Source organism: Eucyclogobius newberryi, unplaced genomic scaffold, assembly GCF_026437365.1.
Source record: "Eucyclogobius newberryi isolate DKJ021-1_F unplaced genomic scaffold, fEucNew1.0.hap1 SCAF_19, whole genome shotgun sequence".
NCBI classification, from domain to species: domain Eukaryota; kingdom Metazoa; phylum Chordata; class Actinopteri; order Gobiiformes; family Gobiidae; genus Eucyclogobius; species Eucyclogobius newberryi.
Window position 1 is genome coordinate 16,988,636 of NW_027315823.1, and position 23,259 is coordinate 17,011,894.

Below are 23,259 nucleotides of genomic sequence, written 5' to 3' on the forward strand. Positions count from 1 at the left end.
AAATAATACGGTCCTTGTGTGCAGAGGTGCTGAAGCTCTTGTGTGGCATTTGTTACAAGTGCCCATTGGCACAGCACTTTCTGCACACTGAGTATCAGATGGATCAGCGCAGCCATCAATGGAAGCTTTTTCAAAGGCAGTGTGTCCCATCCCAGGCTGTTCCCATGACAACTCCTTCCCTATATCCACCTCTGAACCCATGGCAGCAAATGAGAGAGGTCCTCTGTGTCTGAGGTAGTAGTGACGAGGTCAGAACCTACAAGCACAACATGATAGACCTAGTGCTGACAGGTGTCGAGACGAATCTGACCGCAGTGACCACTGTAACAAATGTGTACTATGTACAAATAAACTGCAAATGTGGACTATGTTTTGCAATACAAGCCGCTAGTCACACCAGCTATTGTAAGTGCAAAGTGCAAATGACCAATGGAGGATAAGTAAAGATAAATCATCATTGCCTTGGTAACCTTTAACAAACGTCCAGCAGCCATTGTGGCGCAGCAGTTTGTGCTCTTGTTAAAAACATGTACAAACGCTCCTCTGGGGCCAGAACTCCCCTGAAAAAAAAGATGCTACATCTGAGAGGGACTTTCCCGATCAAATATAGGTCAATAAATAAATGATAAATGTTCTGAGTGTGAAATTATAGGCAGTGCAATTTTTAAAGCATCTGATTTCATATCTAATGTTAGTGTACAACCATACCATTGTGAAAGAAATTTTGCTGACAGGTAAGTATAATAATTACCAATGGTTGTGTCATGCAGTGTATTGACATGTAAACATACTGTAACTGCATTAAACTGCCTTAACATTATCCTAATTTATACTTATTAGTTTTGTGTCTGTTTCTCAAATGTAAAGCATCTTCAGGTATCTTGAAGGGCGCTATATCAGTGTTATGTATTATTGATTGATGACCGGCGATGTTGGCTAACAATAAGGTGAATATTCATTTTAATAATTCAGTGAAAACAGGTCCTCCCACAAACAGCTAGGGTTCCTTGCATTACTGGGGGTTCACAACTACCATGATTTGCCAATGTAATGATAATAATAAATATAGCCGCAAGCGGCAATGATCGGCCCTCGCCACGCCGCCGCCACACCGCCGCCACGCCGCAAGAGGAGGGGGCGCTAACGCGCCCCAATTGTCCTTTTATCACGCCTACTGCTGAATCTGTGACGCTGTCACATGTTCTCCCCTTTGTTTTACCATCAAAAAGCAATTTTATTTTGAATTCTTGGCAAAATGTGCGGCTTTGCCGCACAGACACCGTGACTCTTTGAATGAAAATGTGGATAACTTTTGATGGTCCTGAAGATGAGTCTCACCAAATTTCAGGTTAATAGGGCTGACGCCCTGGGAGGAGTTTGTGAAAGTCTAAAGTGTAAACATGTTCTGGCCCCATTGGAATAACATGGGAGGTTTCGGTCATCGTTACGGCAACGCCATAACAATTATGACATGGGTCTCATTGACTTTTTTGATGGGGATGCTAAAATTGAGTTGTGTGTCAAATTTCATATAATTTCGCAAAACTAAACATTTAACCTCCATATAAAATCTGTAGGGGGCGCTGTGGCGCCAAATGAATTTATTTCACTTCAAGTAGGTTTAGGGCAAAGAGTTTAACAACTGATTCTAATTTGACGCAATTCGGACTTTATCTGCGCAAACGGCAGAAATTTTAAATATGGGAGATTTCTGAAATTTTAGTTACAGTTTGCGGCTTCGCCGCACAGAGACCGTGAGAGGTATCAATGTAATTTGGATAACTTTTGATGTCCCACTCCTCAGTAGCATTTTCACCAAATTTCAGCTTTTTAGGGCCAACGCCCTGGGAGGAGTTCGTAAAAGTACGACGTTTGGAAAAACTCCGAAGTCATGTTTAGCCATTTTTGAAGCAATATGGCCGACATTTGGTTCGGGGGACGGCGTTGCCGTAATAATATTTTTTACTTCTCTTGTCACCATCTACCTCTGCGCCAAATTTCATGATTCTACGATCAGATTTTTTTTGGGTCATTTCCCATCTCTCAATGCATTTTTGGTACATTTGGTGGCGCTGACGCGCCAATTTTTTTTATTTTAGAAAAGGGAAATAGCCAGAATGTAGAGAGGCACGATTTTTAGAGGTGTGCAAATTTTTGTGACTTTTCGTCAATGTTCACTGGGTGAAAAATAGGGGGGTTGGTCCCGAGAAGAAGAAGAAAGAAAGAAAGAAAGAAATATAGCCGCAAGCGGCAATGATCGGCCCTCGCTACGCCGCCGCCACGCCGCAAGAGGAGGGGGCGCTAACGCGCCCCAATTGTCCTTTTATTACGCCTACTGCTGAATCTGTGACGCTGTCACATCTTCTCCCCTTTGTTTTACCATCAAAAAGCTATTTTATTTTGAATTCTTGGCAAAATGTGCGGCTTTGCCGCACAGACACCGTGACTCTTTGAATAAAAATGTGGATAACTTTTGATGGTCCACCCCTGAAGTTGAGTCTCACCAAATTTCAGGTTAATATGTCTAACGCCCTAAGAGGAGTTTGTGAAAGTCTAAAGTGTAAACATGTTCTGGCGATTTCCCCATTGGAATAACATGGAAGGTTTCGGTCATCGTTACGGCAAAGCCATAACAATTATGACATGGGTCTCATTGACTTTTTTGATGGGGCCAAAATTGAGTTGTGTGTCAAATTTCATATAATTTCGCAAAACTAAATATTTAACCTCCATATAAAGTCTGTAGGGGGCGCTGTGGCTCCAAATTAATTTATTTCACTTCAAGTAGGTTTAGGGCAAAGAGTTTAACAACTGATTCTAATTTGACGCAATTCGGACTTTATCTGCGCAAACGGCAGAAATGTTAAATTTGGGAGATTTCTGAAATTCTTGCTACAGTTTGCGGCTTCGCCGCACAGAGACCGTGACAGGTATCAATGTAATTTGGATAACTTTTGATGTCCCACTCCTCAGTAGCATTTTCACCAAATTTCAGCTTTTTAGGGCCAACGCCCTGGGAGGAGTTCGTAAAAGTACGACGTTTGGAAAAACTCCGAAGTCATGTTTAGCCATTTTTGAAGCAATATGGCCGACATTTGGTTGGGCGGACGGCATTGCCGTAATAATATTTTTTACTTCTCTTGTCACCATCTACCTCTGCGCCAAATTTCATGATTCTACGATCAAATTTTTTTTGGGTCATTTCCCATCTCTCAATGCATTTTTGGTACATTTGGGGGCGCTGACGGGCCAATTTTTTTTATTTTAGAAAAGGGAAATAGCCAGAATGTAGAGAGGCACGATTTTTAGAGGTGTGCAAATTTTTGTGACTTTTTGTCAATGTTCACTGGGTGAAAAATAGGGGGGTTGGTCCCGAGAAGAAGAAGAAAGAAAGAATATTAAAGCCGCAAGCGGCATCCAACGGCCCTCGCGGGCCGCCGGCCTTCCGACTCTGCGCTTTTGACTTGATAAAGATGGCGCCCTTATTGTGTCTTGAATAAAAAAAGAACTTGACAGACGGCGACACATTGGACATGGCCAATCCAGTGCAAATGAACACAAGTGTCAGTCAAATTTGCTGCGCCGCCGCACAGAGACCGTAGCACTTGGAATAAAAATATGGATACCTTTTGATGCCCCGCTTGTGTAGATGATTTTTCCCAAAGTAAAGCTTGATCGAGCTATTGCCCACGGAGGAGTTTGTTAAAGTGTGAAGCGTAAATGTGAACATTTCAAGGATTTGGCGTTTTTCCCATTTGTGACAGTATATTTGCAGCTCCACGGCACAGAGACCGTACCACTTAAAATCAAAATATGGATAACTTTTGATGCCCCGTTTGTGTAGATGATTTTCCCCAAATATGAGCTTGATCGGGCAATCGCCCTAGGAGGAGTTCGTTAAAGTGTGAAGCGTAAAAATGTGGTGATTTTAGAGATTTCGCTGTTTTCCCATTTCTGACATATATTTGCGGGTCCGCCACACAGAGACCGTAGCACTTAGAATCAAAATATGGGTAAGTTTTGATGCCCCGCTTGTGTAGATGATATTCTCCAAATATGAACTTGATCGGACAATCGCCCTAGGAGGAGTTCATTAAAGTGTGAAGCGTAAAAATGTGGTGATTTGAGCGATTCTACGATTTTCCCATAAGGATAACATGGGATGTTTCTGTCAACGCTACGGTTACGCCGTACAAAATATGACTTTGGCTCTCATACTTTTATGATCAGGATGGCAAATTAGAATTTTGTTCAAAATATCATGTCATTTGGAAAAACTCTATTGTTTATAGGCCACTCTGAAGGCCAAATAGTCAGAATTCTGGGAAACGTTTGCGGCTCCGTCGCACAAAGACCGTAAAAGTTATCCTTAAAATTTGGATAACTTTAGATACACCACTTGTCTAGAGGACGTACACCGATTTTGAGGTTGGTGGGCAAAACGCACTAGGAGGACTTCGTTAAAGTGTAAAACATAAAAATGTGGTAATTTGAGAGATTTTGTGGTTTTCCCATAGGGATAACATGGGAGGTTTCTGTCATCGCTACGACTACGGCGTAAAAATTTAGGCATTTTTGTGATTGGCTTTTGTGATCGGGACGGCAAAATAGAATTTTGGGTAAAGTTTAGACAATTTTGGTAAAACTAATTTTTGACCTTCAATGTTAATTTAAAGGTCACTCTGTAGGGGGCGCTATCACTGCCATTTCAATTTTGTCAGCCTAAACTGGTCCAAACTAGAAAGTTTAACAACTGATTCAAATTTGGTCCTAATCGGACTGGTTTTGATCAAATGGGAGCAATTTTTAGACCTGCAATATTCCAAAATAAGTTGTCCAACTTTGCGGCTGCGCCGCACACAGACCGTAAAAGGTATCTCAAAAAATTGAATAACTTTAGATGCCCCACTTGTCCAGAGGACGTACGCCGATTTTGAAGTCGGTGGGCAAAACGCCCTAGGAGGAGTTCGTCAAAGTTTGACGTAAACAAAATGGCTAACTCAGCTTGTTTTCATTTTCAAAGGAAGATGGCGGCCATAGGGTAAGTTTGGGGGCGTGGCCACAATGTTTTTTTTTGTTTATCCTCACGAGAGGAATGCGTGTCCCGAATTTCGTAGCTTTACGCCAAAGTTGACCTCGGGGCGTCTCCCATAGGCGCAATGTATTTTGACTTTTGTCGGTGGCGCTGTCGCGCCATTTTTTAACGAAAAAAAAAATGGCCCAGAAAAAATAAAATTTTTCACCGATTCTGAATTTTGGGCAAAGTTTGGTGAGTTTTTGAGCATGTTCAGGGGGTCAAATTAGAGATCAAAGCGCTGAAGAAGAACAAGAAAAATAATAATAATATTTTTAGCAAAAACAATATAGCCGTTTTTACTATAACAACAAATGATACATCGTTTGAAAGCTCTAAGCCTTCCCGATGCCGCCATGGGGTGGAATTATCATTACGAGCGCTTACGCGCTCGTCACTCCCTATTCCGTCGGGATGCCCCGCCCACTCCCCATAGACTTCCATTGATTTGAGCAGATACAAGCATGGCCCATGCCTGCGGCATGGATTCTCGCATACGGGACGATGCCAGGAGGGTTTTTGGAGGAATGCAGCGCTTCGCGCTGCTGTTGTCAACAATTAGTGAATGGGCTACGCCCATTCACTAATTGTTGACTATTTCTGTCATAGCAGGAGTAAGTATGCATGATCCATGCCTTCGGCATGGGCTAGTTCACTGTACTTGCCAGGGGCGACGGGGTACCAAACATGCGGGCTGCGCCCGCATGTTTGGTCAGACAGTTGCAACGCTGCCTTCGGCAGCGTTGCGGGAGCAATAGGCCCTCCCCCTGCTGGGGCTCGGGCCTAATAATAATAATATTTTTAGCAAAAACAATATAGCCGTTTTTACTATAACAACAAATGATACATCGTTTGAAAGCTCTAAGCCTTCCCGATGCCGCCATGGGGTGGAATTATCATTACGAGCGCTTACGCGCTCGTCACTCCCTATTCCGTCGGGATGCCCCGCCCACTCCCCATAGACTTCCATTGATTTGAGCAGATACAAGCATGGCCCATGCCTGCGGCATGGATTCTCGCATACGGGACGATGCCAGGAGGGTTTTTGGAGGAATGCAGCGCTTCGCGCTGCTGTTGTCAACAATTAGTGAATGGGCTATGCCCATTCACTAATTGTTGACTATTTCTGTCATAGCAGGAGTAAGTATGCATGATCCATGCCTTCGGCATGGGCTAGTTCACTGTACTTGCCTTCGGCAGCGTTGCGGGAGCAATAGGCCCTCCCCCTGCTGGGGCTCGGGCCTAATAATATTCCGATGCGAAAACAATGTTTCCCATTTTTCAAATATCATAAACTATACATTTTCGGAAAGCGCTCGCGCTTTCCTACCTCATGGTGTGGGTCCCTGGTCACTGACGGGTACTTTCGATAATTTTGAGTGGGCTCCGCCCACTTTGTGTTTTTGGCCCTCTATACAGTAATAATGTTCAATTTTTGCATTACATGCTTATATGCACGGAACATGCAAGAGATGGGGAACGTATTCGTGAGCTACTTAGCGCAAATGAGTGCTTTATATGGGGATGACGACCGCGAAGCGGTCGTCATCCCAATGTAAAGTGCTCGTTTAGTGCGAACTTTTGCACGGGCTTCGCCCGTTTACAACGGTAATGTTCCATTTTCCTACAACTAATTAGTATGCACGGGGCGTGCATGAGTGGAGGAGTGCGTTAGTGAGTGTTTGGAAGTGGGCGAGCGCTTCGCGCTCGATTTCGTGCGCACGTAGTGCGCACTTTCGCAGCCGTGCTTCGCACGGCCTTACGAGATTAATAGGCCTCTCGCCAGCTTGTGGCGCTCGGGCCTAATAATAATAATATAATAATAATAATAATAATAATGCATTTGCCTTTTCAGATACCCAAAGTGCTTTACAGTGCATTATTCTTTCACTTTATTCTTTGTTGTGAACTTTTGTAGCTATAGCTGTCCTGGGTCAGAGTGACGGAAGCAAGGCTGCCAATCTGCGCCATTGGCCACTCCGACCACCTCAGCACATTCATACTATACACAGTTTGCACGAGAGCCACAGCTGCCTCACTCTTGATGTTCCAGCGTTCTCCCATCCAAGAACACACCAGGCCCGGCTTGTTTAGCTCTCGAGAACTGATGAGATCGGACATTCGTTGTAAGGTTTCATATGTAAAGGTCACTTAAAAAAAGAAAACCTATTGCCTTACCTTAATCAAGTAACATCACTTCAAAAACAAGGAAAAGGTATACAGCGCTTTACTCCTTTCTCAGAGTAACCTTTACTCTTACTTTGATTAAGCTGTGTATTTGTCATATTGATGTTACCATTCCCCTACATAAATAATTACATCATTACTCTTTATCCACTACTATTTTAAAATCATGATTTTATCTTCAACATACAATACTATAATGAAAACAAAAACAATGTTACTTGCACAAAAACCTTTATTTTGTAAATCACCAGTTAGTCTACAATACTGTTTTAGTCAATAAATAAGAAGATCATCTTAAATGAGACAATGCACTTTACAGAAAATAAACCCATAAAAGTGAAGTTGCTCAGAATAAGTGCAGGACGTTTCTCTGTGATTCCAGGTCTAGTGTCCATGGATCTGTTCAGACTTCGTCCAGAGCAGATTAGATCCAAGTCCCTCCATGTGCCTGAGGCGAGTCTTCATCAGAAGAAATGTCCACACAGCAGCGGACAGGACTCGGACAGGACTCGGAAAGGACTCGGACAGGACGGACAGGAATCGGACAGGTCTCGGACAGGTCTCGGACAGGACTCGGACAGGACTCGGACAGGACTCGGACAGGACTCGGAAAGGACTCGGACAGGACGGACAGGAATCGGACAGGTCTCGGACAGGTCTCGGACAGGACTCGGACAGGAATCGGACAGGTCTCGGACAGGTCTCGGACAGGAATCGGACAGGTCTCGGACAGGTCTCGGACAGGACTCGGACAGGAATCGGACAGGTCTCGGACAGGTCTCTGACAGGAATCGGACAGGTCTCGGACAGGTCTCGGACAGGACTCGGACAGGAATCGGACAGGTCTCGGACAGGTCTCGGACAGGAATCGGACAGGTCTCGGACAGGACTCGGACAGGAATCGGACAGGTCTCGGACAGGTCTCTGACAGGAATCGGACAGGTCTCGGACAGGTCTCGGACAGGACTCGGACAGGAATCGGACAGGTCTCGGACAGGTCTCGGACAGGAATCGGACAGGTCTCGGACAGGACTCGGACAGGAATCGGACAGGTCTCGGACAGGTCTCGGACAGGTCTCGGACAGGTCTCGGACAGGAATCGGACAGGTCTCGGACAGGACTCGGACAGGACTCGGACAGGAATGGGACAGGTCTCGGACAGGTCTCGGACAGGTCTCGGACAGGTCTCGGACAGGACTCGGACAGGACTCAAAAAGGACTCAAACACTCGGACAGGACTCGTGGAATGCATAGTTCTTGCCTGGTCTGTGTAAAGGGAAAAGATCACACGTACCTTTATTTTTGTTAATGTACATTTTACTGGGCAAAGATTAGATATACAGTACCTGACAAACTAACCACACATTCAAAAGCCATTTTGTTTAACTGTCAATGTCTCATTCTGTCATTTCCCAAAACCAGAAACTGATGATGTTCAACAATTAATCCTAACTTTACCACACAATGTCAAATAACTTCATGTCTGCTTTAATACAACAGTTTTTTTATGCAACTGCATTTCTCACACATTCAAGCATGCATTCTTTAAAAATATGTACAATTGTCATATTGAGAGTAAATATATAATTTACTTTTGAAGACTCTGCAGAGGCTGCACCATTCAAACTGCACTTGTCCAGATGTATTTCAGGAAGTGACTTTAGTCTATATCCAAAATTAGTTACACAGATATTATGAGTAAAATGTTTCTATAAAGTGGAAATGTGTTGCAAGGATTTACTGTATTCACTCAATGCTGAAGTAAAGCTAAGAGACTTTGTACTCTTTAGCATTAATAATCTATAGTAAGTAAAGCGTAAATCAACTATTCCAAGTAAAGTACACATTACTGCACTTTTTGTTCAAATGTTTCTAATATTTAACTAATATCTTTGAGAAACATTACGTGGGAGTTCCTCTTCTGGTAAGGGCTTTAATCGTGTTATTTATATTCAGTGTCAAAGTGTAGTTTTTTTTTTTTCCAACACCTTATTTTACGGCTGGTCTTTAAATGATCATAATTTACATTCTACTATTATTATTCATTGTTTTATGTCGCAACATATTGTCTGATTATATTTTCATCTTTTCCTGTATAAATAATCAAATGAAATGAAACCACCAAAACATACGGACAAAATCTCTCCACTTAAACTACACAAGCTGCGTAATAAAGACACTAATGCTCGTTCAAAAAGTCTAGAGGCATTTATATCATGCCAAGGGTCACATTATAGAGTTGATACACGATTTTTGTGGGATTGACACAATAACATTGGGCACATTCATCAGGTTCAGAAGGTGTTTGTTCCACCTCAGTGATGTAATGTTCTGTGGCATGTAATAGATGTGATACTTGGTTTTGGCTCTTTGTTGCCTGACAGTGTGAATACTCTCTCACAAATGCTCGGAGATGAGATGAAAAGCCCTGCAGAGAAACACTTGCCAGTTTTATCTCAATAGTGAAAACATATGATAGTTTGTATATTGATTTCTTATCTAATTGAACATGATTAAAACAAAATCATAAAAGAATTGCAAGATCACAATGCATTTCAGCAAAGTTACTCAAACGATAAATCCATAATGGTTTGCCAAATGGGATGCGTTGTTGTTTTCTCTTGGGGTCTAATTAAAAAGCATTGCCTGCAGAGCACGGTAAGTGTGAATGTGCACTCGATATGAGCCTGATACTGAGAAGAAGCTCATTTTCATCCTGCATGGTCTTTATTTAACCAGGAGCACTGCAGAGTGCACTGAATACATCACAATGTAGTACTTGTAAAGTATACAAAAAATCAAAACTATTGTATTATAATATAGTTAAACCTTTTTTGGATTTTGGTTTTGAAACAGAAAAAACACAGAGAAGAGCATACACATACAATAGTCTGATGCCTCTGCCAGACCAGAACCACTTATCAATTGTCCTTTGAAACATGTGTGTGTATTAATGAGTGTGTAACCTATGACCCATGACCTGGGGTCAGATGTCCTCAGAAGATCCAACAAGGAAAGGAAATCAATTCATTTTACTCCTGTTAATTATAGAAATATAATCATATTTTTTTTTCCAGATTAACACAGCCTTGATGCTATTGTCTATCAATCAAAGGGAGCTCTGATAGTTTTATGAACTCCAGGAATTGTTGTTGTTATTATTTTCATCTGCATTTAGCCTATTCAAGTATTTTTATTTCTTACCCAAGACCCAAAACCTGTATGAAATCTGTACCAAATACATTTACCCAGTTATTGTTAAAAAGTGTTGCAAATTGTTCCTTTATTTAGTATTTAAAATAAAAAGAACGTCCAAACAAAGGAGCATTAGAATAAACAGCTGACTCAACTTCTAAGAAATAATGAACCACAAATGCAATAATGACAAATGTTTGGTATTGGACATGGAACAAGAGAGGACAAACACAGCCCATGATGAAGCCAATGAATGTTTTTTTTCTTGTTTGTTGTTTCCTTTTACATCGTTCTTAGCATGAAAGGTAGCTTATTTAACAGACTAACAGTCTTTCAGCTTTTTGTGTCTGTTTCAATTCAAAAAGTTTTTAAAAAGTGAATTTAGAATTACATTGCAAATATGAATGGTCATAGATGTGACAGGCCGCCACTGAAACTGCCTTGGGGACTATAATTCTGCAACTTAAATTTGGATGTACACTATGTGAAAAAAAAAACACACAATTGTCAATTATAGTTTTCCCAGCAGACAGCAATCATCACAGAAAATATCGCATTAATTCTCCATTTGTAAATTAGCCTATTTTTTATTTTATTTCGATCCTATAGCAGATTTAAATTGTTTTTATTTGTTATTTTATATAGGTTGTTTTATCATTGTTCATTGTTTTCACCAAAGCAAGTTCCTATGTTTGTGAATTCTGTTCATCAGCAATGGCAATAAACCTTTTCTGATTCTGATTCTGACAATGATCTTCTCCATCGGTGTGGATGAGAATGGAAAGACAACAAAATGGCAAAGCAAGGACAAATTCTGGCTAGATTTGTTTTAAATATTCCAACATAGTATTATTATTTTGTGTCACTGTAGATTTCAAATGAGCAAACAGATCTCAGATGTCTCTGCCATCTGCTGGACATACATGCCATCTAAAACCACTCTGTCACTCTTTCACGATAGGTCAATCCCTGGAATTATCAGAAATAAATTGAATCAAAAAGGGCTATAGAATAAATAAAATACTAACAGTAGAAGTAAAAACATCGAAATGTGTGTGAACGGCAATAATTGTCTTTGCCACTAGAGGGAGTTAGTTTTGATCTCCCGGAAGTGGGCGCTTCTTCTTAGTTTAGTGGTCGCGACGTGGATGGAGCATGGATCTATTATAATATCATCTTTAGCTATGGATGCAGCTTCCCAGGATGTTGTCGATATAAGTTGTGGTTTAGAAAATGTTCCTGTTTTAAAAAATAGTGTGGCTACGATTTCCCATTTTCAAGTAAGCTCACCTAGACTTCCTGTAGCACGTGTTATGTTTGCATAGCATGTTTTTTCGGCACTGGTTATCGGTTATGCGATTTCCTAAATCTAATTACATAATTATTGCATTTAGTTCCTCAATGATTTGTGACCTAATAAAGCAGCATCTGCACATGTCCAATATATGCTATGTATTTACGGTTTCTCTCATTTAGGCCTCTAAAAAAACAACCACGAGGTGGCAGCAAAGCCCCAACATTCTCTGTCTACAACACATTCAGAAAAGTGCTGACCCACTTCTGCTTTATAAAGATGTTCTTTTAGAGACCTGGCTCTAAACTCCGACTTTGTTAGTTTATTGATAAATAATTTGGGTGTATAGAGACATGCAAACCAAAAATAACACTATATAAATAAATAAAACGGATGCCATCACCTTCTAGATTAGCACTTCTGCATGCAGAAGGGGAATGCACTAGGTATGAATAATATGTATTAGGTTATTGTGCAGCTTATAATTCATTGCTCTATTTTTGTTCTCTTTAGTATTCCCCAGAAAACGTCCAGGGCCCTGGCTGTGCTGTTGACCCAAGTGAAGTCACTCTTTCCGGATGCTCTTGTGTTTCCCACTCCTGTGTTCTGGAAAGCTGTTCTTGTCTGCAGACTCATGGACAGGCTTACACCCTCCAGGGCACACTGATAGTCCAACATATTACACCTGTCTTTGAATGCAACGCCCTTTGCCTCTGCGGTGACTCCTGCCATAACCGTGTGGTGCAGATGGCAGTGAGACATAAACTGGAAGTGTTTTGGACCTCAAACACAGCCTGGGGTGTGCGGACTCTGGAGCCAATCCAGTGTGGCGCTTTTGTGTTTGAATATGCTGGAGAAGTGATCGGATTTGACGAGGCCAGGCGCAGACAGCTCACACAAGGACCAAAAGACAGCAATTACATAATTGCTGTGAGGGAACATGCAGGAGCAGGAAACGTCACTGAAACATTTATTGACCCGGCTGAGATTGGAAATGTAGGGCGCTTCCTCAACCACTCCTGCCTCCCCAGCCTGTTCATGGTACCTGTGAGGGTGCACTCAGTGGTACCCAGGCTGGCGCTGTTTGCAGGGCGGGACATTGAGGCAAAAGAGGAACTAACATTTGACTACTCCGGAACATACAGAGGTTTTTGTATTCAGCAAGGTATATGTTCCATACCAAGAAATCCCATTGAGGCCAGTGGAACAGGTGGACCTCAACAGAAAGTGTGCCATTGTGGCACAACAAACTGCAGAGGGTTTCTTCCTCTAGATTTATCAATTCTCAAATAGATTAATTTGAGTCTTGTTATGATATATGTGTAACCTGTCTCACTCTACAGTTTGTGAACTCACTAAAATTGCAAAAATTAATCTCACTGGCAAGGTTAGTACATTTTGTACTTGATTCTTTTTACTGTATTTGCGTCAATATTAAAGTGGACTTTAAGCCAATGACAATTCTTGACAGGTTTTTTGTTTAGTAGTGAAGAAGTAACTTTGTACTACTTAAATATAACCACATCTATATTAATACATACAAAGCCAAAATACAATAGTCTAAATGCTACTGTACTTGTATGCATTATATTTAGTAAATCATGTCACTGAGACATTCAGATTGTTGACTCTTCTGGATTGGCTTCAGGCCTATGAGATCTTTGGTACATTCTGGGGATGGCACAACTTAGACCCATCTTTTTTACATTAATTCATTTACTGTGGCTTTTATAATGTCATAGGAAAACATCTTAAAAATAAAAATGATGCTCTCTTCATCAACTAGATATTTCTTTGTAGAGTTTTCCCTCTGACCGTATATTTTGGGATTCTCATTGCGATGAAACCACAAGAGAGGTGAGACCAATTAAATAGGGCCAAGGGCTGTTTTTATATAGAAATGTCATCAGACGAGGGACTATGATGTCCTACTTTAGTGTGACTTCTGAAATCTGCCCTGCTTCTAGTCTAGACCTGCTTTCCGATTATTTATATCCACATCTGGGTTAATTAGAAAGGAGACCCAGGCTGCCCCAGCATGAGAGACTGAAGAAGGACATGAGACATGGAAACAGCCATAGATTGACAGCAGAACTATTGATTTATGTGTCAGAGAAAACAAAGTCCGGGATTGTGCTGGTCCATTTTTATTTTACTTACCTAGAATTTCTTTTGATATAAAGTAAACTACTTATTGAGAAGTCTCAGAACTGTGAAGGGGCCATTCCCCAAACATAAAATCCAAAAATGATTGTTTATTTATGGTATGGTCTCAATGAGACACACATCCTGTGAATAAAACTAGATTGTTGTAATTTGGCCTAGGTAAAAACATATATAATAAAATATAATATGATGCTTAGAAAAATACCCAGTTTAAAAATGATGAAACCAATTCTAATTTCAGACTTGTTTTTGTTTCGTTTTTTAGTTACCTCTTTCATATAATGATTATTTATTAGAGCTACATATTGTTTCTTTGACAAAAGTCATATGGTTAACGTTGGCCAATAGTTTTTGCCTCTCTCAATTTAACATCTTTGTATGTGTCAGATGTCCTTGAGATCTCCATGGTGATCGGGTGTGTGTACAGGAGGCAACTGCGCCGCATGACAGTGATTGGTTCAGAGGTACAGAGAGTGGATGAATGGCGCCTTTCCATAATGGTCACCTAGCAACCGCCGGTCTATTACATGAGGTGAAGTTCTATTTCAAAGCCCCTCCCCTTTGCAAATAACACCAAACACCTGGCACATCCTTTCCCCTGACACTTGTGGACAGTGTGTCATTTGGATTATTCCGTAACCTCATCAGCTCTTTGCAGGTGTCTAGTAAATCAATTCAATTTCCTCTGATCGTGAAAATGGCACAACTGAAATGAAAAACAGTGCAACATTAAAGATTGAAACCTGCTTGATGATTATACCACCAAATTACAAGGCCTAATTAGAATATGCAGGTCTAATCAGTGATCTCCTACTGGGAATATGCAGGCACTTTTAAGTGGAATAATTGTCCTTATTTTTAGTGAAGACCTTAACTACCTTAAACCAAAGGGCTTTATAATGTTATCCAGTCAAGCAGCACCTTTATTCACAGGCGTGTTGGCAGTGTGTGATTAAAACATATAAAGAGGAAGCATACAGTAACACTCTGTATGGTTTTATTGTCACCGTGTTTACACTGTGATATGGACAGTAAATTTGCCTTTGGTCCCTCGGGCTTGGATGTATTCTGTCATTTATAAACCCAATCATTGTGTCTCATTATTGGTGTTGGACAGGGGTCGTGCGCAAGTACTATTGATCTGAAGGTGAAAATGACTTGTATTGCTCCCTTGCTGTGTTTATAATGATAGACATGGCTGAAGAACTACGCTGATGCACGGACGGCATAAAGTCAATGGTTTGTACCTTATACTCTTTTTATTGTTACACTAGAGCTACATTGGACAGGCTGAACTTATATCAAAACAACACTTTTTAATCTGTCACAAAATGCTCAGAGAGGAGATTCTGATGATGTGGATCGTGATTGTCCAACTGTTACTGTCGTCTACTTTGACTTCAGAGTAACGGTCGCGGCAGCTGCTTTGTCACAACAGCTGCTTTGTTACTTCGGTACAATGATCAATAAAGGCATCTTTTGTTCAGCCATAAAGCAAGGCTAGTGCTTGTGTATCCATGACAACTGACAACTGTCAAAAATGTATTCGATTTAATTCTGAGCATATAATAAAGGTTTGTCTGAGGCTTTAGGTTTAAGGAGTCAGAACATGACCTAATAATGCAGGGTGGGAAACTTGGAGACGTACACCTTTGTGTTTTTGTTTTGTGGTGGGAAGTCCCCTTTTTTAATTTATAGGAGCAGTTTTGTAATTGTTTTATGTTATGCAATTACTCCCTTTAACTGGATCCATCTGCAATTTGCAAATTGTTTTGTTGCTAGGAATTTTCAAATGACTAACTTTGGTTTTATGGATAGGAAATGGAAGATGCTTCACTGGAAAACACATTGAGATGCTGCATTTAGAAAATACGATCTAATTGCTGTCATTACGTCTCTGGAAAGCACAAGTGGGAGGTGAAAAAGAACAAGCACTTATCTGGGTATGGACACACCATGAATTCCACTTTAGTCTTCCAATGTTCAAGATCTGTAACTGAAAACCCTCATTAACATCTGATAAGTGGAATTATTTAGCAGTAATGCACTTTTAGACATGATAGCATTCTGTATCTTCCATTTGTTTCTCCATGTTGCTGCCGTCATATTGTTCTGATACTAATTACACCAATTGTTTTGAGCAGATTGGTACCTGGGTCTTGCCGCTGGCCTCTGTTTTGTAAAGCATAATAAAATGTATATAAATGTTAATAATTAGGCCCGAGCGCCACAAGCTGGCGAGAGGCCTATTAATCTCGTAAGGCCGTGCGAAGCACGGCTGCGAAAGTGCGCACTACGTGCGCACGAAATCGAGCGCGAAGCGCTCGCCCACTTCCAAACACTCACTAACGCACTCCTTCACTCATGCACGCCCCGTGCATACTAATTAGTAGTAGGAAAATGGAACATTACCGTTGTAAACGGGCGAAGCCCGTGCAAAAGTGCGCACTAAACGAGCACTTTACATTGAGATGACGACGAAGCGGTCGTCATCCCCATATAAAGCACTCATTTGCGCTAAGTAGCTCACGAATACGTTCCCCATCTCTTGCATGTTCCGTGCATATAAGCATGTAATGCAAAAATTGAACATTATTACTGTATAGAGGGCCAAAAACACAAAGTGGGCGGAGCCCACTCAAAATTAACGAAAGTACCCGTCAGTGACCAGGGACCCACACCATGAGGTAGGAAAGCGCGAGCGCTTTCCGAAAATGTATAGTTTATGATATTTGAAAAATGGGAAACATTGTTTTCGCATCGGAATATTATTAGGCCCGAGCCCCAGCAGGGCGGAGGGCCTATTGCTCCCGCAACGCTGCCGAAGGCAGCGTTGCCCCTGGCAAGTACAGTGAACTAGCCCATGCCGAAGGCATGGATCATGCATACTTACTCCTGCTATGACAGCCCATTCACTAATTGTTGACAACAGCAGCGCGAAGCGCTGCATTCCTCCAAAAACCCTCCTGGCATCGTCCCGTATGCGAGAATCCATGCCGCAGGCATGGGCCATGCTTGTATCTGCTCAAATCAATGGAAGTCTATGGGGAGTGGGCGGGGCATCCCGACGGAATAGGGAGTGACGAGCGCGTAAGCGCTCGTAATGATAATTCCACCCCATGGCGGCATCGGGAAGGCTTAGAGCTTTCAAACGATGTATCATTTGTTGTTATAGTAAAAACGGCTATATTGTTTTTGCTAAAAATATTATTATTATTTTTCTTGTTCTTCTTCAGCGCTTTGATCTCTAATTTGACCCCCTGAACATGCTCAAAAACTCACCAAACTTTGCCCAAAATTCAGAATCGGTGAAAAATTTTATTTTTTCTGGGCCATTTTTTTTTTCGTTAAAAAATGGCGCGACAGCGCCACCGACAAAAGTCAAAATACATTGCGCCTATGGGAGACGCCCCGAGGTCAACTTTGGCATAAAGCTACGAAATTCGGGACACGCATTCCTCTCGTGAGGATAAACAAAAAAAAACATTGTGGCCACGCCCCCAAACTTACCCTATGGCCGCCATCTTCCTTTGAAAATGAAAACAAGCTGAGTTAGCCATTTTGTTTACGTCAAACTTTGACGAACTCCTCCTAGGGCGTTTTGCCCACCGACTTCAAAATCGGCGTACGTCCTCTGGACAAGTGGGGCATCTAAAGTTATTCAATTTTTTGAGATACCTTTTACGGTCTGTGTGCGGCGCAGCCGCAAAGTTGGACAACTTATTTTGGAATATTGCAGGTCTAAAAATTGCTCCCATTTGATCAAAACCAGTCCGATTAGGACCAAATTTGAATCAGTTGTTAAACTTTCTAGTTTGGACCAGTTTAGGCTGACAAAATTGAAATGGCAGTGATAGCGCCCCCTACAGAGTGACCTTTATATTAACATTGAAGGTCAAAAATTAGTTTTACCAAAATTGTCTAAACTTTACCCAAAATTCTATTTTGCCGTCCCGATCACAAAAGCCAATCACAAAAATGCCTAAATTTTTACGCCGTAGTCGTAGCGATGACAGAAACCTCCCATGTTATCCCTATGGGAAAACCACAAAATCTCTCAAATTACCACATTTTTATGTTTTACACTTTAACGAAGTCCTCCTAGTGCGTTTTGCCCACCAACCTCAAAATCGGTGTACGTCCTCTAGACAAGTGGTGTATCTAAAGTTATCCAAATTTTAAGGATAACTTTTACGGTCTTTGTGCGACGGAGCCGCAAACGTTTCCCAGAATTCTGACTATTTGGCCTTCAGAGTGGCCTATAAACAATAGAGTTTTTCCAAATGACATGATATTTTGAACAAAATTCTAATTTGCCATCCTGATCATAAAAGTATGAGAGCCAAAGTCATATTTTGTACGGCGTAACCGTAGCGTTGACAGAAACATCCCATGTTATCCTTATGGGAAAATCGTAGAATCGCTCAAATCACCACATTTTTACGCTTCACACTTTAATGAACTCCTCCTAGGGCGATTGTCCGATCAAGTTCATATTTGGAGAATATCATCTACACAAGCGGGGCATCAAAACTTACCCATATTTTGATTCTAAGTGCTACGGTCTCTGTGTGGCGGACCCGCAAATATATGTCAGAAATGGGAAAACAGCGAAATCTCTAAAATCACCACATTTTTACGCTTCACACTTTAACGAACTCCTCCTAGGGCGATTGCCCGATCAAGCTCATATTTGGGGAAAATCATCTACACAAACGGGGCATCAAAAGTTATCCATATTTTGATTTTAAGTGGTACGGTCTCTGTGCCGTGGAGCTGCAAATATACTGTCACAAATGGGAAAAACGCCAAATCCTTGAAATGTTCACATTTACGCTTCACACTTTAACAAACTCCTCCGTGGGCAATAGCTCGATCAAGCTTTACTTTGGGAAAAATCATCTACACAAGCGGGGCATCAAAAGGTATCCATATTTTTATTCCAAGTGCTACGGTCTCTGTGCGGCGGCGCAGCAAATTTGACTGACACTTGTGTTCATTTGCACTGGATTGGCCATGTCCAATGTGTCGCCGTCTGTCAAGTTCTTTTTTTATTCAAGACACAATAAGGGCGCCATCTTTATCAAGTCAAAAGCGCAGAGTCGGAAGGCCGGCGGCCCGCGAGGGCCGTTGGATGCCGCTTGCGGCTTTAATTATTATTATTTTTCTTGTTCTTCATCGCTTTGAACTCTAATTTGACCCCCTGAACATGCTCAAAAACTCACCAAACTTTGCCCAAAATTCAGAATCGGCGAAAAATTTAGTTTTTTCTGGGCCATTTTTTTTTCCTAAAAAAATGGCGCGACAGCGCCACCAACAAAAGTCAAAATACATTGCGCCTATGGGAGACGCCCCGAGGTCAACTTTGTCGTAAAGCTATGAAATTCGGAACACGCATTCCTCTTGTGAGGACAAAAAACAAATATTATTGTGGCCACGCCCCCAGACTTACCCTATGGCCGCCATCTTCCTTTGAAAATGAAAACACGCTGTGTTAGCCATTTTGTTCACGTCAAACTTTGACGAACTCCTCCTAGGGCGTTTTGCCCACCAACTTCAAAATCGGCGTACGTCCTCTGGACAAGTGGGGCATCTAAAGTTATCCAATTTTTTGAGATACCTTTTACGGTCTGTGTGCGGCGCAGCCGCAAAGTTGGACAACTTATTTTGGGATATTGCAGATCTAAAAATTGTTCCCATTTGATCAAAACAAGTCCGATTAGGACCAAATTTGAATCAGTTGTTCAACTTTCTAGTTTGGACCAGTTTATGATGACAAAATTGAAATGGGCGCGATAGCGCCCCCTACAGAGTGACCTTTAAATTAACATTGAAGGTCAAAAATTAGTTTTACTAAAATTTTCTAAACTTTACCCAAAATTCTATTTTGGCGTCCCGATCAAAAAAGCCAATCAGACAAATGCCTTAATTTTTACGGCGTAGTCGTAGCGATGACATAAACCTCCCATGTTATCCCTATGGGAAAACCGCTAAATCTCTCGAATATCCACATTTTTCTGTTTCACACTTTAACGAACTCCTCCTAGTGCGTTTTGCCCACCGACCTCAAAATCGGTGTACGTCCTCTAGACAAGTGGGGCATCTAAAGTTATCCAAATTTTAAGGATAGATTTTACGGTCTCTGTGCGACGGAGCCGCAAACGTTTCCCAGAATTCTGACTATTTGGCCTTCAGAGTGGCCTATAAACAATAGAGTTTTTCCAAATGACATGATATTTTGAACAAAATTCTAATTTGCCATCCAAATCATAAAAGTATGAGAGCCAAAGTCATATTTTGTACGGCGTAACCGTAGCGATGACAGAAACATCCCATGTTATCCTTATGGGAAAATCGTAGAATCGCTCAAATCACCACATTTTTACGCTTCACACTTTAACGAACTCCTCCTAGGGCGATTGTCCGATCAAGTTCATATTTGGAGAAAATCATCTACACAAACGGGGCATCAAAAGTCAGTCATATTTTGATTTCAAGTGGTACGGTCTCTGTGCCGTGGAGCTGCAAATATACTGTCACAAATGGGAAAACGCCAAATCTTTGAAATGTTCAAATTCATGCTTCACACTTTAACAAACTCCTCCGTGGGCAATAGCTCGATCAAGCTTTACTTTGGGAAATATCATCTACACAAGCGGGGCATCAAAAGTTATCCATATTTATATTCTAAGGGCTACGGTCTCTGTGCGGCGGCGCAGCAAATTTGACTGACACTTGTGTTCATTTGCACTGGATTGGCCATGTCCAATGTGTCCCCGTCTGTCAAGTTCTTTTTTAATTCAACACACAATAAGGGCGCCATCTTTATCAAGTCGAAAGCGCAGAGTCGGAAGGCCGGCGGCCCGCGAGGGCCGTTGGATGCCGCTTGCGGCTTTAATTCTTTCTTCTTTCTTCTTCTCGGGACCAACCCCCCTATTTTTCACCCAGTGAACATTGACGAAAAGTCACAAAAATGTTCACACCTCTAAAAATCGTGCCTCTCTACATTCTGGCTATTTCCCTTTTCTAAAACAAAAAAAATTGGCGCGTCAGCGCCCCCAAATGTACCAAAAATGCATTGAGAGATGGGAAATGACCCAAAAAAAATCTGATCGTAGAATCATGAAATTTGGCGCCGAGGTAGATGGTGACAAGAGAAGTAAAAAATATTATTACGGCAACGCCGTCCGCCCAACCAAATGTCGGCCATATTGCTTCAAAAATGGCTAAACATGACTTCGGAGTTTTTCCAAACGTCGTACTTTTACGAACTCCTCCCAGGGCGTTGGCCCTAAAAAGCTGAAATTTGGTGAAAATGCTACTGAGGAGTGGGACATCAAAAGTTATCCAAATTACATTGATACCTCTCACGGTCTCTGTGCGGCGAAGCCGCAAACTGTAGCTAGAATTTCAGAAATCTCCCATATTTAAAATTTCTGCCGTTTGCGCAGATAAAGTCCGAATTGCGTCAAATTAGAATCAGTTGTTAAACTCTTTGCCCTAAACCTACTTGAAGTGAAATAAATTCATTTGGCGCCACAGCGCCCCCTACAGATTTTATATGGAGGTTAAATGTTTAGTTTTGCGAAATTATATGAAATTTGACACACAACTCAATTTTGGCATCCCCATCAAAAAAGTCAATGAGACCCATGTCATAATTGTTATGGCGTTGCCGTAACGATGACCGAAACCTTTCATGTTATTCCAATGGGGAAATCGCCAGAACATGTTTACACTTTAGACTTTCACAAACTCCTCCCAGGGCGTTAGACATATTAACCTGAAATTTGGTGAGACTCATCTTCAGGACCATCAAAAGTTATCCACATTTTCATTCAAAGAGTCACGGTGTCTGTGCGGCATAGCCGCACATTTTGCTAAGAATTCAAAATAAAATAGCTTTTTGATGGTAAAACAAAGGGGAGAAGATGTGACAGCGTCACAGATTCAGCAGTAGGCGTAATAAAAGGACAATTGGGGCGCGTTAGCGCCCCCTCCTCTTGCGGCGTGGCGGCGGTGTGGCGGCGGCGTGGCGAGGGCCGATCATTGCCGCTTGCGGCTATATTTATATGTTATTTTTCCTAAATGGTTTGACTATAACACAAAAGACTCAAGACAACACTACACTATAAATAGGCTATTTAGTCTGTATAATTGTGTTAGTCCACAGCCTTGATCTAAGGTGAACTTCCATGTTTCTGACAGTTTTATCCCGTCACACAATAACACCCATTTAGTCCTTCTTAAGCGATGTGTGAGCCTCTGTTTGTGACACGCTTTTAATCAATGGCTATAAATATGCTTCACTAAAGTGGGGATGGGCCTTGGGAGGCTGCAGTAAAACCTATAAGATTAGCTCAATTATAATTTCACTTAAGATAGCTGTTTATAATAGCTGTATTATACAAATTGGCAGAAATTTGCTAAATTAAATTGAAAATAATAAAAGCTATACCTTTGTGAATAAAATAGTTCAACAGTATGATTGTGCAGACCCGGAGGCTGGTGTTCCTTCTTCTTTGGCTTGTGGTTAATGATTCTTATGCGATTTTTCCTTAGCGCCCTCTGTCTAATTGAATTTTGTAGAAATAATTCAATACAAGGTGAATTTTATTAACGTATACAGTTATTTTACATTAGATAAATTACACATTACAACCTATTTCTTAACATCAATAATGAAATATCAATCATTAAGAATTACTGTATTTGTGGTAGTGACTGAAACATATGAATTATGACAATACTGCTGTCTTTACGTTCCTAATAAAAAACTAGCACAATGGAGATTTTGGGGGAAGAATAATTCATTTAAATCTTCCTTTTTTCCTCATGAGCCATTGAATAATCATATTTATACATAATTTGTGTATCACCATAAAAATGTAGTTAAGTTTCAGGTTGGAAAGTAAACATTGTAGTTGGTTGCAAAGTTGCAATGACATTATTGATAATGGTTACAAATAATGTAACCAACAAAGTGTCCCGCTATACAGGAACAAATATAAATATAAATAAAGTTTTTTTTGGGAAACACCTTAAGGTTAGATACAACTGTGGATGAATTTCTTTAAGTTTGTAAAAAAAACACTGACAAAATCTATGAAATTTCCCCATGTGTGGACAACAAAGGAATATCTTATCTTATCTTAATAAACAAACACTATTACCACAAAAAAGCAGCAGAAAGAAGGACATCTGAGCGCGGTCATCTCAGTGTGGTCCTTGAGAGCGCAGCCTCCGAGTCTACTGCTACTGCTACATTTCTCGTCATGTTTACACTGCATTTCCCACAAAGCCTTGCGGTATTACGCAGGCCATATAAATAGTAACGAAAGGG

General features: G+C 41.2%; 1 protein-coding gene across 1 annotated transcript; it reads left to right on the forward strand.

Annotated features, from left to right (window-relative positions):
• Positions 1 to 11,640: 11,640 nt before the first annotated feature.
• On the forward strand, positions 11,641 to 13,099 carry setmar (SET domain and mariner transposase fusion gene). The gene is made up of 2 exons (XM_072452839.1): positions 11,641 to 11,736; positions 12,264 to 13,099. The coding sequence occupies exons 1-2, from the start codon at positions 11,641 to 11,643 to the stop codon at positions 13,041 to 13,043; spliced, it is 876 nt and encodes a 291-aa protein (XP_072308940.1). The 3' UTR covers positions 13,044 to 13,099.
• Positions 13,100 to 23,259: the final 10,160 nt, after the last annotated feature.